The sequence below is a fragment of the Tachyglossus aculeatus genome, chromosome 17, assembly GCF_015852505.1.
Source record: "Tachyglossus aculeatus isolate mTacAcu1 chromosome 17, mTacAcu1.pri, whole genome shotgun sequence".
Classification (NCBI taxonomy): domain Eukaryota; kingdom Metazoa; phylum Chordata; class Mammalia; order Monotremata; family Tachyglossidae; genus Tachyglossus; species Tachyglossus aculeatus.
Genome location: NC_052082.1, coordinates 50,883,261 through 50,901,709, shown reverse-complemented (window position 1 = coordinate 50,901,709; position 18,449 = coordinate 50,883,261). Strand labels below are relative to the sequence as shown.

General features: G+C 41.8%; 1 protein-coding gene across 4 annotated transcripts in view; it reads right to left on the bottom strand.

Moving 5' to 3' along the window:
• The window catches only part of SPECC1 (sperm antigen with calponin homology and coiled-coil domains 1), a 177,731-nt gene that overhangs the window by 5,136 nt on the left and 154,146 nt on the right, over nucleotides 1-18,449 (bottom strand). For all 4 annotated transcript variants that reach the window (XM_038759917.1, XM_038759916.1, XM_038759915.1 and 1 more), the window contains 2 exons: nucleotides 8,437-8,553; nucleotides 5,011-5,070 (listed from right to left, as the gene is read on the bottom strand). In XM_038759917.1, coding sequence (XP_038615845.1) covers nucleotides 5,011-5,070; nucleotides 8,437-8,553 — 177 coding nt within the window. The remainder of the gene's footprint in view (nucleotides 1-5,010; nucleotides 5,071-8,436; nucleotides 8,554-18,449) is intronic.

The window sequence follows — 18,449 nt, the reverse complement described above, 5'->3', positions numbered from 1 at the left end:
AATGTATGTTTCCCTGATCAGACAGAGCACAGGGACCCACTGGAGGTCACCACAAGCAAGACTCCATCAGGAGGTGCCACAGAGGGAAGGAAAGAGTGGACAAAAGGGTAAGAAGCAGATAAAAGCCGATGCCAAGAGATATGGTGGCATATAGGCCAGAGGCAGCAGCATTTCTCTGGGATGGTGGTTTGTAGCAAGATCCAGAAGGCAGATCCAAGAGTTACGTGGCCAACAAAAATGCTCTCCCAATTGTGCATTTTTGTACTGGGGGCAACTTTGTTGGGTTGGTCTATTAACCTGTACTTGATGCACTGTAGCTGGCCATTTAATAACAAAACACATCTCTTCACAGATCCATGCCATGGCTGCAGAGCACTCACGGATACACTCCTGACTCAAATCGGGAGGGAACATTCTCAGCCTCCCTTGTTACAACACTCTAGGGAGAGCCCAACTTTATTCCCTCAAAAAGCTTCCCTCCCCTGCCAGGCACAGTGGCACTCAGCCCTTCAGCCAGAGCAGAGGGCAAGAGAAGTTGGAACCCACGAGGGTGCGGGCCACCAGTGATCTAACGGCTACTCCACCCTCTGGGACCAAAGTCCTTGCTGGTGTGGGAGCCCAGTTCCATCCTCTGTGGAGATCCATCTGGACCAAATTTAGGACACTGGGAAAGCGGTGACAAGTCTCACCCAAGAGAAGTGACGTACCTAAAGGCTGCCCCTCAAAGGAGTGTTTGCCTCGCATTTACAGTTGAAATCTTTGACGAGGATTTATGTGGTTTCCCTTATTGTTTGGATGGTATCTACAATGTTATTGGAGACTGTTGTCCTTCCCTTCTTAGACTGTGGGTCTCTTATGGGTCAGAGCCGTGGTCAATTGATCTCATGTAATTACTCCAGGGTTTAGTATAGCACTTTACATAGTGAAAGCCCTTAAAAAGTATGAGTTAAAGCGATAACAACAATTAAATGAAATACTACTTTTCTGACTGCTGCTAACATATATTTAAACACACAAAACATTGACAGATAATTTAGTGCAGCCCAGGCAGAAGCAGAGAATGCTGTCTCCCTGATGCATTGCTAGCCCTGGATCAGCTTGCTGGGGTCGAGCCCTGGGATCTGTGATGGAGGGCAGCACTCCCTCTAAGGGACTAATTTACATAAAAAAGGAACACATCCATCCTGACCTATCCCCTCTGATGATCATTAAAAGAAGCTTATTTAATTTGGGAGCTCCAGATGAAAAAGAACAATATAAAGTCTGGGTCCACAGCACTTGGTACAGGAAGCTGACGAGTTTGTGAAACTTGTGTTCCTTCAACAGTCTCCCCACAACTCCCGGAACCTTGCAGCTGGCAGTCTCTTAATTCAGGGATGGGAAAGGGCAGGGAGGAATTCAGCTGCCCGGCACTGCTCCCAGTACAAGATAAGCACTGATTCCAACCCTAACCTTAACCTAACCCTAAGACAGCCTGAAGTCCACCATCTACAATTCTAGGCTTCTTGGTTGAGACCAACAATACGTGAAAGGTTCACATTGACTATGATGCTCATTTTTTAATGAGGACACAACTTCACAGAACTGGAAGCAGACGCATCTGTTCATTTCCTAAATTGCCATCAAGTAGCCATTACAGACTCCAGTCATTTTTGGTTACTCTGGAACTGGGCTCAAATCATTTCACTGAACTACACGTGAAATGTTTTCAATTCCCCTAATAGCCTAATGAGCTGAACCAGCATTATGTCATTTTTTTTTTGCTGGAGAAGTTACTGCAAGCCATGCAATGTGAATGGCACTGAATTTGCATGAGCATGAACCAAAAGAAATGAGCTTGTGGGAACTCTTGTTTTTATCATGTTTCCTCAATTCGAGATCTACACAAGAGGCAAGCCAGGGCCGGGGGAGGGGAGGGTGTTCAAGTTTCCCCAGATTTCTGGAGAAAATACTTAATTTTCATTAATACCCTCTATAACTCTGCAATGATGTCAAAGTCTTCAAATTAAAACTCAATTAAATATGATAGGTCTGGCCCTCTCCACAATATTTCATGAAGGTAATTACAGAAACAACATTACTGGAAGCTTTTTTAAGCTGGCAGAATTTCTTAGGATCTGACTCTATTCAAACAAAATAACAATCATGTATTAAAATAATTTAAAAACAAGGAGTCAGATGCTAAATTATATTTTAAGAGAATACATTGCCCAATTTTCAGTACCAAAGTTAGTATAGAGCTACACATCCCGTGGCTTAGTGGCAAGAGCAGGGGCTTGGGAGTCAGAGGACGTGGGTTCTAACTTCGGCTCTGCCGCTTGTCTGCTGTGTGACCTTGGGCAAGTCACTTAACTCCTCTCTGCCTCAGTTACCTCATCTGTTAAATGGGGATTAGGACTGTGAGTCCCATGTGGGACAACCTGATTACCTTGTATTTACCCCAGTGCTTAGAACAGTGCTTGGCAAATACTAAGTGCTTAACAAATACCACTATTATTATTATTATTATTAGAAAGATTAGGTTCTTAATTCTGCACTTTTTTGCCTATTGGCTCCATATATAGAACTGACATATCATTTATAGTTAGGGCTTTGGAAATGGGTTCAAGAAGTTATCCAATCTAGAGCTCAACAAAGGGAGAAAGATAAATTTTCTTTACCATGGTTTCTGAAAGTGGGGCATGAATCCCCATTATAGAAGCAGTAGTAGTAGTAATAGTATTTATTGAGCGCCCACTGAGTATAATGCTCTATACTAAGGTTGGAAAAGTACAAAAGAAACATATATCATTTTTCCTGCTTAACGGAAGTTTACACTCTAATGGGAAAGATGACAAGGTCTCATGGAGGGGACTGTGGAGAGATGGGCTGTAGAGCTCCAGAACAGCTGTTTTAGTGACAAACTGTGACTTAATGATAGGATCCTCTGCTTTTACACAGGACCTGGGTTCTCCCCATGTACTTTCATTTTCCCAGCTTTTAAGATATGCTATGATGTGGAGGTGGAATCCAAACAGCAAATATGAGGTCGCAGTGTCCATAAGTTAAACTGAAATTTTTTTGAGGTGAGGGTGGTTAAAGAGTGTTGCAGGTTTCAAGAAGTTGTGGATTAAAGGGAAGGGGGTTATGAGAAGAAAATTTTGAGAACTATCTTTAGAATCTATTCCAAGCTTCTCACAAAAGTGCCAATGTAGAATTTTTAGTCACTCGCTATTCCAATCAAATGATAAAGGAGTATTACTTTAGAGGGCTCACATTCCAATTCCTTTTGCTGTGAAATACATATCTTCCTGAGTACGTGTGTACTGGACCTGAAATTTGTATGTTTAACAGAGAGCTCTACTTATGCACAGTTATGAATAATAAATCTTATTATACATAACACCTTCCATAATGATATCTACTAGAGTTCATTGCGAATCCAAACAGAACAATTGTGTAGTATATATTCCATATGGTTTGAAGGGGTGCTGCTTTCTGTTTGGGCAGGGAAGTTATGCTGTAAATTGATTACATCTTGTAACTCCAATATCTTAGGGAGGACAATTACAATGTTTTTGTTGTAGGCATTGAGTCTCTGACAATTACAGGTGGCTGTCTGTCTAATTATCTGTTGGATTTCAAAAAGACCCCCAAATCACCTAAGACTTTCTCTATAGGTAAAGCTTGGGGTTGGACTGATGTATATGGTGTATTCTTAAGTAGACGACATATTGAAAATATCACTAGTTCATGATCTGAAAACAGTTCCATTGCTCTAATTTCACTACGTCTTGTAAAACAATCTAATTAGACAGTCCATTTTCCTCCTACAGATCTACTATTGGAGCCTGAAAAGATTGGGAATTACTGCCTGTGCTACTGGGATACACCACATTCTCTGAGACACAGCAAAGGTAGCTGCAAGCAGTAAGGGGTCACAAGGCCGGCTGAAAAGAAACCCTTCATCATCTAACACATTTCATTGTTTGCTCGTGCTGAGAGCTGGGCTTTTCACCTGGGTCTCTGGACTAGATTAATGGATAATAATTTTTCTCCAAAACTTCACAAATGTCTTTGAAGAATTATTAATTTGTTGGAATGGGGGTTAGATCATTACAGACATGTGAATCAAATTGACTGGCTAAGATAAGGAGGCCAACAAGATGATTTCATCCTCTTCACATCTTGTTGAATTCTCCAGGGTACTATTTCATGCCAATTAAGATAATATACTTTTATTTCTCCTCTATCTAATTTTAAAGAAAAAGAAGCAAAAATTTAAAGTGGCACTGCCAAAAAAGGAACATATTTTCATTGTCAAAAATAATTTTTCTAACTACATTACTAATAATAGCTTTGACGAATCAGACTGTCAGTGGTTACATTTTTGGCATTTTCATTTCTTTCTTTGTAAGTTGGCCAGTTTTTGCATTTCTTGGACTTTGTGGACTAGACCAATGATTTTATATATCGTTCTCCAGAGAGAAATATTGAAATAAGTACTTAATTGTACAAAAAATATTTTCAGAGAAAATCAATGAAAATAAACCTAACCAATCTTTTTGGACCTGTTTCTACCACCGAGAAGGGAATTATCTGTTCTATTTAGGAAGTGTGTTAACTCAGTTCACATTCATTGAGTTAATTATCTCTTTCAATCAAATAAAATGACACTGCATTGAAGCCCATCTAAAAAATGAGCAATTTATTTCCTTCTCTATTAGGACAGGGCCATGATTTATTATGAAATGATAACTAAATTATCGAAAGCTTAATTTAACATTTGATTCTTTAATTTGGGAAACCATTCAAATGGAGTTAACCAAGGCAAAGATACAGAATTTGGAATAAATGGGGCCTGAACTTAACATGGAGCTAATAAATGTGCTTTGTCCTAAGCTTCAGAGTCCCTCTTTTTTTGCCATGAGAGAAATGGAAGGCCAGTCCCTATGACCACAACTAAAATGCCCTCTATGCATAACTAACACCCTTTTATTTGGCCTTAGGACTTTCAAACAGAGTACTCACCAGACTGGGTTTGATGCCCACACTTTCTGCTGCTTGGAATGCCAGTAACAGATTTCTCTTCTGGATCAAAAAGAAAAAAATAACAACAACAGATATTACCCACTTTAAAAGTCTCTATTTTCTGTCTCCAACCTTGCAGAATTTAGAGGTACCATGGCCTGATGTTTGCACATCTAAAAGGTGAAATGTAGATATCTAAATTTAAATATTACTCCTGTCTAACTCCCTTACTTGTTGCAAGGATTCTCCCAGTTTCATATAGGAAGCCTTCAGGCTGGTGTTTGTTTAGATGTTAGTATTCCATTAAAAATTAATGCAGTGACCACTCTGCTTCTGTATTCACTGTTGGCAATACTCCTTTATTCTCTCACATATGCAGGTATTGTTAGACATTGTTGGGACCTTGAAGCTGGGCTGGAAGCAGGTGCACCCGGACAGTAACCGCAAGAATGCCAAGTGTATTCTGATAAAATATCCTGGAGGAAGAATGGGCTCAAAAAAAGAGAGTCCCCAGGCAGGATTCAGGACCCTAACAAATAAACTGGTGGGGAAAGAAAGGACAGAGGTTAGTGGTAGTAATATTTATTAAGCCCCAATTATGTGCAGAGCACTGTACTAAGCTCTGGGAAAAAATACCCTAGGGAGATATAGACAGGGTCCCTGGTCCTCCAGGGGCTCACAATCTAAAAAATAAGTTTGGGGGTTGGAGGGGAGGGACTGAGGAAGAATTTAACAGCATACAAAATAAGGAAGATGAAATTATATAAATGCAAAAACAGGATAAAAGACTAAATTCAGATTCCAACTAGCCTGGTAGTAAAGAAGACTTATAGGGGCCTCAGGATGTTGCCACTTAGGTCATCTGGAGTCCAGTCATAATCAAAGCATCCTAAAGTTCTAATGCGTATGTGCGGCGTGGGAGGGATGACAAGAAATTTGGGAAACTGGAGGATGTGGGGGCAGTGGATAGGGTTGAGCAACTGGGGACTCAAAGGGGCAAGTCCTCTATATGATTGGGCCAAAAAGCAAGAAAGGAAGGTAGGAATACAGAGGTGGAAATTTAGAAGGAGAAATAGCCAGCCAGCTCAAGAGTCATTTCTGGACCTGAGCAATGGTCTTGGGAAGTGGTGGAACTAGTGAGGGGTAGCTCAGAAAGGGGCACAGGCTGGGACTCAGCATATCTTTCTGCCTCTAAAACTGCCCTGCTGACTGTGCTGGGCCTCTAGCTCCTAGGAGTGGGTCCTCAGATATGCTTCCCGCCCACCTGCCATCACACCACTGGGCGCCCTCCCCAAAGCTTCCGACAACCTGCTTTATAGAGGGAGACGATATGAGGTTCCCAAACATCTCGAACAGAGACATTCAACAGGGAAAGCCACCAGAGTAGAGAAATAAAGTGCAGGAAATGAGAAGGGAAAAGGATTGGCAGTGACAAAGAGTCAGCTGCAGAGCGTGTAGGCATTTAGGATTGGGAAAGACCTACATTTCCCCTGAGGATGTGGAAAGACTACCACCCTTATGACGCAGTCAGGGGGAAATCACTAAATTAACCTATTCGTGTCCACTTCTTTTGGACACTAAGGAAATAATTTTGTTCATGACATGTTCCTGACCCTCTGGGCTGCTTCCTTCATAACCCTGAATGGGGCACACAATCATTTAATTCCACATCTCCTCTCCACTGGAACATCCTAGGCAACTCATCTGAGTAGACTGCAAGCTCTTTATGGGCAGGGGACATATTTATGTTACTGTTGAACAGTGTGTTGTACTCAGCAGACATTCAATAAATGCTTTGGATTGACTGATTTTCTTCTTTTACATATCTGCTTCTGGTCTTGGAAAGAACTAACGTGTGAAACAGGAAGTGTCTGATGTTTAATTTTCTACTATATGCTGACAAGCTATTTGCAAAGAAACAAACCAATGAAAGATCCTGGGACAGTGAGTCAGCCTGTCAGAATACTGAGGACAGATCCAGAGTGAGTGAATAAAGTTGCAGTAAATAGGAAACCGCAAGTATTATCCCAAGCCTGAAGATGACATTTTTAGTCATTTGTTCTATTCTGACGGTGTTGATTTAGAGAAATACGTCTGAATTTGTGACGGCAGGGGCATGCTTGGTCACTTTTCATTAAGGTCATATGGGTCTTCGAGGTCATAAAGTGAAAAGTCAAGCCACACTTATTTATTCCCTTTTTTAAAGGTCCTTATATAAATTAAAATATGAATTCACTAGGCAGTCATTAGGGATCATGTCTATCAACTCTGTTGTACTTTACCTTCCCACACACTTAGTACAGTGCTCTGAACACACTAAGAGCTTCAAAAATATCATTGATTGGATGACTAGAGGGGAAAATTAAGGATGCTGAATAACTCTAGGCTAGAAGACAAAATACTTGATTAGATAGGGGACTGATTTTATCCTGTGTAACACTTCTCATGTTCTTACTGTAGCCAGTTGGTCTTCTGCCCCTTTAAGACTCCTCCTCACACTGAGGAAAGGATTACAGAGCGCATGAAATTCTTTTAGGGATTTTGAGCCAAGCAATTGATTGGTTTCAGCAGGACATTGCAAACAGCAAAAAAAAAGAATAGTGTTGATAATCTTACTATTGATTCAACCTGATTTAATCGCTGCCTATTCTTGTCAGTGAACAAGGATTGCTAGAGATGAGAACAGATATTCTTATTGTCACTTCTTTTTCCTGCTGTGAACTACAGGAGTAGGAGAGAGCTGGAGTGGCCCGAGGATCCAGACACCCAGTCTTAGAGAAGAAGTCCAAATAAATTCCCAGGGAGTTCTAGCTGACTTTTGACAAGGAAACTGTGGGCAGGGAATGTGTCTGTTTATTGTTGTATTGTACTCTCCCAAACACTTAGTACAGTACTCTGCTTACAGTAAGTGCTCAATAAATATGATTCAATGAATGAATAGATGAGCTCTACCTATAGCTAATGTGTGAATGCATATATGTATATGTATATCCATTTCACTTCCTGGCTTGTGTTCCTTGTCTTCTTTGAATTCCCTTTGACTGAGGCAGTATCTAGAGGCCTCATGTTCTAGTGAGTTTGATCCATCTCGCTTAAATGTCTTCCATATTAGAAAAGCTGAGATTATACCAAGCCATACAACTGACCAGGTAACTAATACCTCTACTAGACAGACGAAGAACACTTTCACCTTAATATTCTTCGAAGCCGGTCCCCATTGCATCTTTCTAACTGCCTAAACATAATGTATACGCAACAAACATAACACTGTAGCTTGAGAAAGGGACCCTAAAATAAATGGCCGAGGCCATTCTGGGCCACACTGAAGCTGCGACTTTTCTTTGAATCTTTACAGCTATCCTACATTACAAGGGCGCCCTGAACTTTTCTCCTTCAGGTTCTAAGGGAAATGGCCACGAGACTTACTTTTTCCTGGCTATTCAGCTCCTGATAAGGAATGTGTGCAGGCAAATAGGTGTGAAGGAGGGCACAGAAGGCCAGCCCATCGCTCCAGCTGCTGCTGAAATTGGTGATATCAATGTTCTGTGGAAGAAAACAACAGAAATAATTACCCACTTGTGCTGTTGTTGAGCAAAATCACAAAATAAACCACACTTAGGGAGAAGGAGACTCATCGCAGAGTCACAGGGCTATGGGACTGTGGGTTGGCGGTTTGATATTTCTGGATTTTCCAACAACTCAAATGAGGGTAAACTGTCAGGATAGCCAGTGGCTTTAAGAATACAATTAATTTGCATAATTGGACACTCTGGTGTTATCTACATCTATACTTCATTAGCAGGTCATCTCCTAAGCATGCAACACACTGTTGGAGTGCCATAAATATTAACTTTTTTTAAAAAATATGGCATTTGTTAACCACTTATTATGTGCCAGGCACCATACTAAGCTCTGGGGAAGATACAAGGTACTCAGTTAGATACAGTCCATGTCCCACGTGGGACTCACGGGGGTGTGCCATTAGGCCACACTGCTTCACTTCAACTTCAATATTGAAGGTTGCTCACATTTAGGTGAATGCCTGAAGTCTGAAATATTGTACCTCTGGATGACATCTCAGCCTTACGAATGAGGCCAATCACAGGCCACACTTGTTTTGTACACTGTGCTTTAACCTCAGTGATCTTGTTCACTGATGCATTATCTGACCAGCATTATGAGCCCAACCTAATTATCTAATCATTGTTTTGCTTTCCGCTACTTGGCAAGAAGCTGGATGTCTCTTGGAGGGCAATTCTTAGCCTCAACCTGCAGATTTCAGAATTGAAAGCCTGTATTTAGCATGCCAAGATTGACACCAACATTGCTCCTCTGGCTAGCAAGGCCTTTTACTACCACACAATTCAGAGATGTCACCAATAAAGAAACACAGAACCAATAAGACTCTTTTTGGTTGAGTCTGAATCTATTTAGCAATAACTTCTACCATCATAAATAGCATTTCCAACAACAGCATTTATGGAGCAGCTACTCTATGTGGAATACTGCATTAGGCATTTGAAAATCAAATACAAATGCAGAAAACTTTAGTACTTGCTTAATCTTGTTTTAGACCCTAAGAAATTACTTGTTTGCTAAATTCACCATCACATAATCTGCCTGGTAGTTAGCCTATAGTTAAGGCAGATTTAAGGTTCCATGTGATATTTTATGCCTTATCTTTAATACAAGAAGTCACTTATAGTATCAGTGGAAAACATAGTTATCATTATAATTATGAATAAGCATTCACTGCACATAATGATACATAAGCTGTTGTACGACCGAAAAAACTGACATGAAACAGTCTCAGTGGATTTACAACAGGCAGGCAGAAAGAAAGAAGACAAACAAGGTGAGAATGGGGTCACTGTCAGAAGACTTCTTGGAAACGCGTTGATAATTTTCGTTGGAGCTGCGGGTCACAAGGTTGACAGCCAAAGGGGTGGGACACGGAAATGGCCTACCACAATAATTAAAATTTAGATCTGCTTTGCAGCAAGCTGTTGATCTGCAGTCCAGGGCACCTCAGGCCCTCATTTCCCTCTCTATCCCTCTTCCTCTTTCTCCTCTTCTTTCCCTACCTCACCCTTTTATCTCCCTCCTTCTCTCTCTCCTTTTTTATTTCTTCTGCCTATCTCTGTCCCCTCTTACTACCTTCTCCCCTTCTCTCAGTCCCCTCTTTCTCTGCTTCCCCTGTCTCTTTATCCCCAGATATCTCTCACTCCCTTTTTTGGCCACTGCCAACATTCTTTTTTGACCCTACACTGTGGAGGTCCCATCCTTGGTCTGCTTTGGACCTGGGGAAATCTAGTCACCTTACCTTGGAACCACTACCCCTCAAGTCAATTTCACTAATTGTATCATTTCAGCGATGCAGTAAAACAAAGCCTCAAACAATGCTGCATCACCACTGCAAATTGGGAGATAACTGCAGCAGACAGGCCATCTTGGTGTGCTGTAATTGAGAAAGGAGTTGCTCTTTCCCAGCAGAAGCTTTAAGAGGGATAGGAGACAATGAGGCAAAGGACAAAACAGCACCGGGTGCTGCAAAAAGCAAACATGACAGCAAGACAAAGAATAGTCTTGGAGAACGCTTAGGGTGGTCGAGATTGTGGGTCTGACATTTGCCTTTGCTAACAATATACACCCATGGGTGACTTTCACCCTTGGGCATGTCTTCTTTGAGTATGAAGGACACCTGTGTGTGTAGATGGATGCAGACACATGCGTGTGTGTGTGTGTGTGTGTGTGTGTGTATATATGAGATAGATATACATAGATATATACATCTATACATATACATATATGCATATGCACATTTGATATAGATAGATCTCATCTATTCATTCATTCAGTCATATTTATTGAGTGCTTACTGTGTGCAGAGCACTGTACTAAGCACTTGGGAGAGTACAATAGAACAATAAACAGACATGCATTCGCTGCCCATAATGAGCTTACAGTCTAGAGGGGGAGACAGACATTAATATAAATAAATACACACACACACACACACACACACACACACGAATTGTTTTAACTAGGCTTCAGCAAGTTCCACAAGCCTAGATGCAGGTCTTCAGAGCATTCCTAGCACTTCAGATTATTCCCAGCAATTGAAAATGTGAGTGACATAACCAGCTGGATATATTCCCCCATATAGACAGCACTCCTTAATGAGAGATCACAGTTAATCTACAAAAAGCTTCTACATGAAGGATCTATTGAGAAACAACTATTGCCAACTCTCAATTATCCTTGTGGGGGTCAGGGAGACCTTAGATAACTGAAATCCACAGATAATCCACCAACTCACTTTATCTATCAGTTTTAAGCCTCTAATCTACCAAACATGTGCCAAAGTTGTTAAAGAGAAGCGGAATAGACTAGCTTGTGCCTTAGTGACATTTCTTTCCTCTATAAATTTTCTGACAATGGTGCTAACATGCAGTGAAGTGGCCAAAGGATGGGTACAATAATAATGATAAAAATAATAATGATAACAATTGTAGTATTTGTGAACCATTTACTATGGTCCATGCACTGTAATTAGGTCATCTTACATGGGGCCTACAGTCTAAGTAGGAGGGAGAACAGGAACTTAATCCCTATTTTACAGATGAGAAAAATGAGGCACAGGGAAGTTAGGTGACCTACCCAAAGACCAATAGGAGGCAAATGCTATAACCAGGACTAGAACCCTGGTACTCGGACTCCCCAGCCCTGCGTTCTTTCCACTAAGACAGCGCTGCTTCTCAAAGGGAGAAAAGGGAGAATATGATCCACATAATGGATAACCAACTCTTGAATCAATGAGAACTGCATTCCAGTTTACTGGAGAGTGACAAATACTGACCTCTGTTGAGTTTTTTGGGGGTTAGATGTGGTGCTTAAACTTCAGTATGATACAGATCCATTTAATAACACAACAGAAAACAGTGAATTCACACCAGGCAACTGAGCTTGATGGCTCACTTAACTTAGGAAATCAGAAGCAGCATAGAAATTGCCTGTTACACCTCCACATTAACAGTCACAGGAGATACAATTATGCACCTGATAATGATCAACCAAAGAACAGAAGAAGCTACAATATTGGTGATACTGCTGTAACCCAATCACTGCCTTGTGCCTTAAAAATGAGCTTCCTGAATGTTTTGTTTTTATGGTATTGTTAAGCACTTACTATATGCCAGGCACTGTACTGAGTGCTGGGGTAGATACAAGATAATTAGGTGGACAATGTCCATGTTCCACAAGGAACTCCCAGTTTTAACCTCCATTTTAAAGATGAGGTTACTGAGGCAAAAAGAAGTTAAGTGGCTTGCCCAAGGTCAAACAGCAGACAAGCAGGCCCATCCTCTTTCCACTAGACCATGCTGCTTCTCTATTTTTGTAACAGAAGGATTATTTTTTTAATGCCCACTATGATCACCAATCTCAAATGCAACAACTACATTAAGGAGTTGGATGGAAATGTATTAACTCTATTTTCCTGAGCCTTTCTAGTAACAGGTTAGAGACTTTTTTTTCCAAAACAGAATCAAATTTTGGTGATCTGAGAGGACAAAACCCTATCTAGTCAGCAGATGCCATGGTTTATGCCTGGCTTAAAGATACAGACAGGCAGATTAGCCTGCCCTTCAGCTAACCTGAGAAAGTGTGATTCCCCAAATATTGTTTACTTAAATTATACACACCCTGCCCTCCTCCCAGAAGTCAATAAGAAGGAATTAAAGTTATTTTATGCCCCCTTTACCCTTGGGAGGGTAAACATAAAGACCAGTTTAAAGTAAAACAAGTGGCCGTGCAAAGTCTAAGGCTTCAGGGACTGTCCTTGGAGAATCCAATGAAGATTTCAATTCACCCAGCCTCCCCATTAGCAGGGTGATCCCGGGAGGAGGCAACCAGTGACCCTGAAACCCTGTCAGGAATTCTGGGAATCCCAAAGCAAACCCTGAGAGCATGGATTGGAGTGTGTCCTGCAACCGGGTAGCCTCCTGGAAGTTATTTCAGCCAGTTGGGGAGTATTTTGCTAAAAGCGTTCTTAGATTGAATAAAGATCAGTCCAAAGCATAGACCGACAACTCAACCATTCCTCTTCTTCCTGGTTTTCATGAATCAGAGCAAACAAATCTTTACGCCTTTCTACCCAGAACAGATGTTCTGCAAAGACTTGTCCGAGAAACCCTGTAAGGACAGAGTTTTGTCACTGTCTTCATCTGAATGGGCTGCGCCAGGCCTCCTGGTAAACCTATTCTTTCCTGTTTTCTACCCTCAAATCCCATTTATACTCTGTGGGATTTTGATCTGTATGATGATGGATGGATATTGCTTTGAGAAAAAGCCAAAGGGGAACATTTGGATTTTGTATTTCCAGAAACATTTAGTTAGAAGAGACAAGGGATATGCAGAGATCTGACCTGCCAATTCCTTTCATGTCTCTGATACTAAAACCAGATGTCCCAGACATTAAATCCAAGGGGGGAGGGAAGAGGGAGGAGAAACCCAGCAAGACGGCCCAAGGAAAACCAGATATTCCCATGTCTTTATTCAGTCAGAAGCTTCCTTCCTCTTCCTCTGTCTCCTTCAAGTGGAGATGAGGGACATCACACCAAATCGTCGTTTTGACCATTTCCCATCACAGGCTGGTGACCAGGAAGTAGGAAAGACAAATATTACTATACAGTGTGACCTTGGTCACTGCTGGCAATGGCCACTGGGCACTGTGGGACATGCAGGGCACCACACTAACACAAACCCTTCAAAAGGCAAGTTCAGTGTGCAGTATGCTTTTCTAGTTAAAAAAAAAAGCATTTTCTAAACAGAAAGAACAGATGCTCCTCAATCAGGATTCAAAACCTCAGCCTGGTGGTGAAAAAAGATTCCCTGAAAATGGTGTCAACACCCATTATGTGGGGAAGTAGGACGGATGGATAGGAAGTCAGAATTTCAAAAGCAGAATATGGCCAGTCGATAATCACATTGCTTGAGTTACATCTTATACAGAAGCACAAACCAATCACAGTAAATGTGGGAGAGTGTTTCTACAGGATTTATCAACAGGGTGGGGGTCTATAGATTTTCAAAGGAGTTCTGTTACTACAGTTTGTGAAATCAAATGTCAAATGAAAACAACTGCCGATAAGACTCTTAGAATATGCTGCTGCATTTTCACTTCACAAGATGTAGAGATAAGCATAAAGCACTGCAATTGGTAGAATATACAAATCTCAAAACAACAGCTTCCTCTAATTATGTCCTCATCAGAAGCCAGTCTTAGAGACAGGAGAAGAAGAAACTCTTTGCCTTTGAAACCAGCAGTTCTATCTGCAAATGCCCTGAGTCCTGAATGTCATTAAAAATTTATTTTTGACTTGTACCTGTAAACAATCAACAGTTTGAGGTTTGGGGCTCTGATGAGATCATAACCACAATAGAGAAATTTGTGTGAAGTACTACATAACATCACCAAAAACGGAAAACAGAATCACAGGACTGAAAATAGTTTGGAGAAGCCACTTATTTCACTTCATTTCATGAGAAGCAGCATGGCTCAGTGGAAAAGAGCATGGGCTTGGGAGCCAGAGGTCACGGGTTCAAATCCTGGCTCCGCCAACTGTCAGCTGTGTGACTTTGGGCAAGTTACTTCACTTCTCTGGGCCTCAGTTCCCTCATCTGGAAAATGGGGATGAAGACTGTGAGCCCCCCGTGGGACAACTTGATCACCTTGTAACCTCCCCAGCACTTAGAATAGTGCTTTGCACATAGTAAGCACTTAACAAATGCCATCATTATTATTATTTCCCTGATGCCAGGGGGGAATTAGACCACACCAGAATTCTATCTTATCTCAGGAAGCAGCATGGCCTTGTGGACAAAGTATGGACCTCGGAGCCAGAAGACCTGTGTTCTAATCTTGGCTCTACCACTTGCCTGCTGTGTAACCCTGGGCAAGTCACTTAACTGCTCTGTGGCTTAGTTTCCTGAACTGAAAAATGAGGATTCACTACCTGTTCTCCTTCCTACTTAACTATGAGCCCCATGAGTGCCAGGGACTCTATCGGCCCGATTAATTTATATTTACCCCAGTGCTCAGATAAGTGCAAAATACATGGTAAGCACTTAACAAATACCATTTAAGAAAAGAACCTTAAGAGGAGGAGATTCCAGGATGGATTTTAGCTATTTGAGGATTACTGTTCTCCCTTTCACTCGAGGGATTAAAAATGATCAAAAGAAAAAAAAAAACTCTGATAATTGCAGGACAAGTTTACAGTTTAATTTAAAACATTAAGGGGAGACTCAGAGAACATCATGAAATGGTTTCATAATAGTTCAAAGCTGGCAATGCTATTGAATACCGTGGATAGACTGTTCCTGCCCATTTGACTGCGTAAACTTTGTTGGAAAGTGAAGACTCGGGTCCTTTATATTAATTGTTTTATTTCACTTCACTGACTGGAAAGATTAAATTAATATGACTGTCGGGATTCAGTTGTAACCCCAATGGCACAAGGTGGGACACCCTCTCCATACAGCCTGGAAGGGTGGGATGTGTTAGTTTTGGATGAAACAACATGGCCCTTAATAATAATTAAAGCAGTGTGGTCTAGTGAAAGCAGCACGACCCTGGAAGTCAGAGGACCGGGGTTCTAATCCTGGCTCTGCTGCCTTAGGCAAGCCACTTCACTTCTCTGTGCCTCAGTTTCCTCTCCTGTAAAATGGGGATTCAATACCTGTTCTCCTTCCTACTTAGACTGTGAGCCCCATGTGGAACAGGTTCTGTATCTGACTTGATTTACCTGCCTCTCCCTCAGCACTTAGAACAGTGTTTGAGGCATAGTAGGTGGTTAAGGAATACCAAAAAAAAAAAAAATTGAATGCACTCATATTGTCTCATGTGTAGGCATAAAGCACACTGAAATGAACTGCTGCAAAGAGGCTGGCTGGGAGTGGCTGGCCTGGACTTCACCTCTGGCTTAAATCACTATCAGTTAGGAAAGTTTAAGACACTTGAATCAGTGACCACATCAGGTCCTGCCCTCAGCCCAAGACAGGGAGAAATAATTATACAAAGGAAAAAAAAAATACAAGTGGTGGCAAGATGGAATGTGTTTAATTTCAGATAGCTGAATCATAGACCCAGATCCAGGGAAAATTCTTTCAGTCGCAGCCTTCAAATGCTTTAAATGATCTCCAGGACGTTCGATTAACTCCCAATTAATTGCAATAAAATTTGAGGTTTGGAACTATTGGCACTCTCATAGGTTACGCTCAATTTCTGCATTTTCTTCCTCAATCTTGAACATTTTGAACTGAATCACCAAGACAATAAGAAAAGAGACTTGCTCAGCTCCAAAAAGTTGAAAGAGGCCACTGAGTCCATGCACTTGACAATGTGTTGGGGGGAAGCCATGGATTGGTTCCTTTTTAGGAAGGGTGAACTGCCAAAGAGACACTCACAGGGGCAGTCTCATCCCCTGCCACATCACCTTCAAGCTTAATGACAACTCCACTACTGCTTGGAGCCGGAATAATGGTTCTATTTTTACCCCGCTGCTGGCAGGGTGCAGCTTCCCAGGCTGGGGATCTGGAGTGTCCCTCTTACCTCTGCTGGGCTTGGGTGCCTGGCTGGAAGCTCCTCTCGCTCCCAGCTCACCCTGGCAGTTTTGGGAGAGCTTGAGGAACAGTCAAAAACTTCACCAGCAAGTTGGGACGGGAGGGTTCCTCATCCTAGTTGGGCTACGAGTCCTGCCCAGAAGCTCCTCTCTCTCTGGACCGGCTAGAGGCTTTTGACCCTAGCCCAGGTGCAGAACCGGGGGGCTCCTCTTACCCCCTCACCCCCGTGATTCCCGGGGCCAGATCAGAGAAGCAATGTGACATAATGGAAACACCACAGGCCTGGGAGTTCAGAGGACCTGGGTTCTAATCCCATCTCTGCCAACTGCTTGCTGGGTGACCTTGAGCAAGTCACTTTACTTCTCTGTACCTCAGTTTCCTCAGCTGTAAAATGAGGATTAAATCCTTCTCCCTCCTTCTTAGGCTGTGAGCTAGATATGGAACAAGGAACTGTGTCCAACCTGATACACTTGTATCTATCCCAGAGTTTAGAACACTGTTTGAAACATAGTAAGTGCTTAACAAAGACCATAAAAAAGAGGTTCTTCTCCACAGAGCCAGAGCTGGGTGGGAAGGCAATATGGGGGCCTCGTTCACCTCCAATGGGCTCTGGAACCAAGGTGGAGCTGCCTGGGGCCTCCTTTATGCCCCTCCCATCTGGTACGAGGCATTTGACAGGCTCTCTGGACTGTAAGCTGGTTACTGGTGCAGGGAATGTGTCTGTTTATTGTATATTATACTCTCCAAGTGCTTTGAACAGTGCTCTGCTCACAGTCAGGGCTCAATAAATATGACTGACTCAGGACTGACTTTTGTGCTCCTTCTAGAAGCCACACCCTTGGACACTGGGCCTCTTGCTGCCTCTCTCCTCAAACTTTGTCCCCATACTCAAAATGAGAAGTTGGCACTCCTGTTTTTTACCCTTTCTAGAGGAGATAATTACCCTGGAGACTTTTTTTAAAAAAGAGGAGTCCATATGTCCTTTGTGGGGAAGTCTTTAGGCCTAACGCTAATCGGGAGAAAAATCTGAAAGGCATGTTATTCCCCCCTTTCAGTGGAGCAGTTAGCACCCCTTAGAGAACTGCATTTCTATTTAAACAGTCTTGACATATATTAAACTGTTCAGAAATCATTGATATCAAACTTATTGCCCAATGAAGCCAAATAACTAAAAATTACAAGATCTATTATCTTTCTCAGAATGGTTTTATCTTGCTAACATTAAAAGTTTCTTTCATTGGAGGGGTAAAATCCAATCCTATAAAGAATTCTATTTTTTTTCTTCAGCCTTGCTGGGTTACCAAAATAATAATGATCCAGTCCATTTATATCCTGATCATCAAAGTCTCAAGTCATTTCCCTCTAGTTGCTGGAAGCACCAACTGACAAAAACATCAAATAGGTCAGTGATTGAAGAAATTCCAATTTGGGGATTATAATAGGACCAAACCAAGATCTTTTAATAATTCCACTGATCTGTGCAGTTAGTCTCTGACGATTCCTGACCCCTCTTCCCATTGCTCCTTCTTTCTTCCCTGCTTGAGTCTTTGAGGATCATTCTAAGAGAGCAGAATACAAAGTGGGACACCCTTGATTAGAAATTCAGCATCTTCATTGGGGTAGGAAATAGATGTATATCTGTCTTTGCCATACAGATATACAGTATTTCCCTTCCCTAAATACTTAGAGTTTCTGTCATTATTGATTAATTGTCCCAGCTGCACACAGTATGGACAGAGAGGAGCTCATTACCTTGGGAAGCTGCTGCAGAGGGGGAAAAAATGAAGTGGGTTTCCTCTCACTGAGGTTCCAAC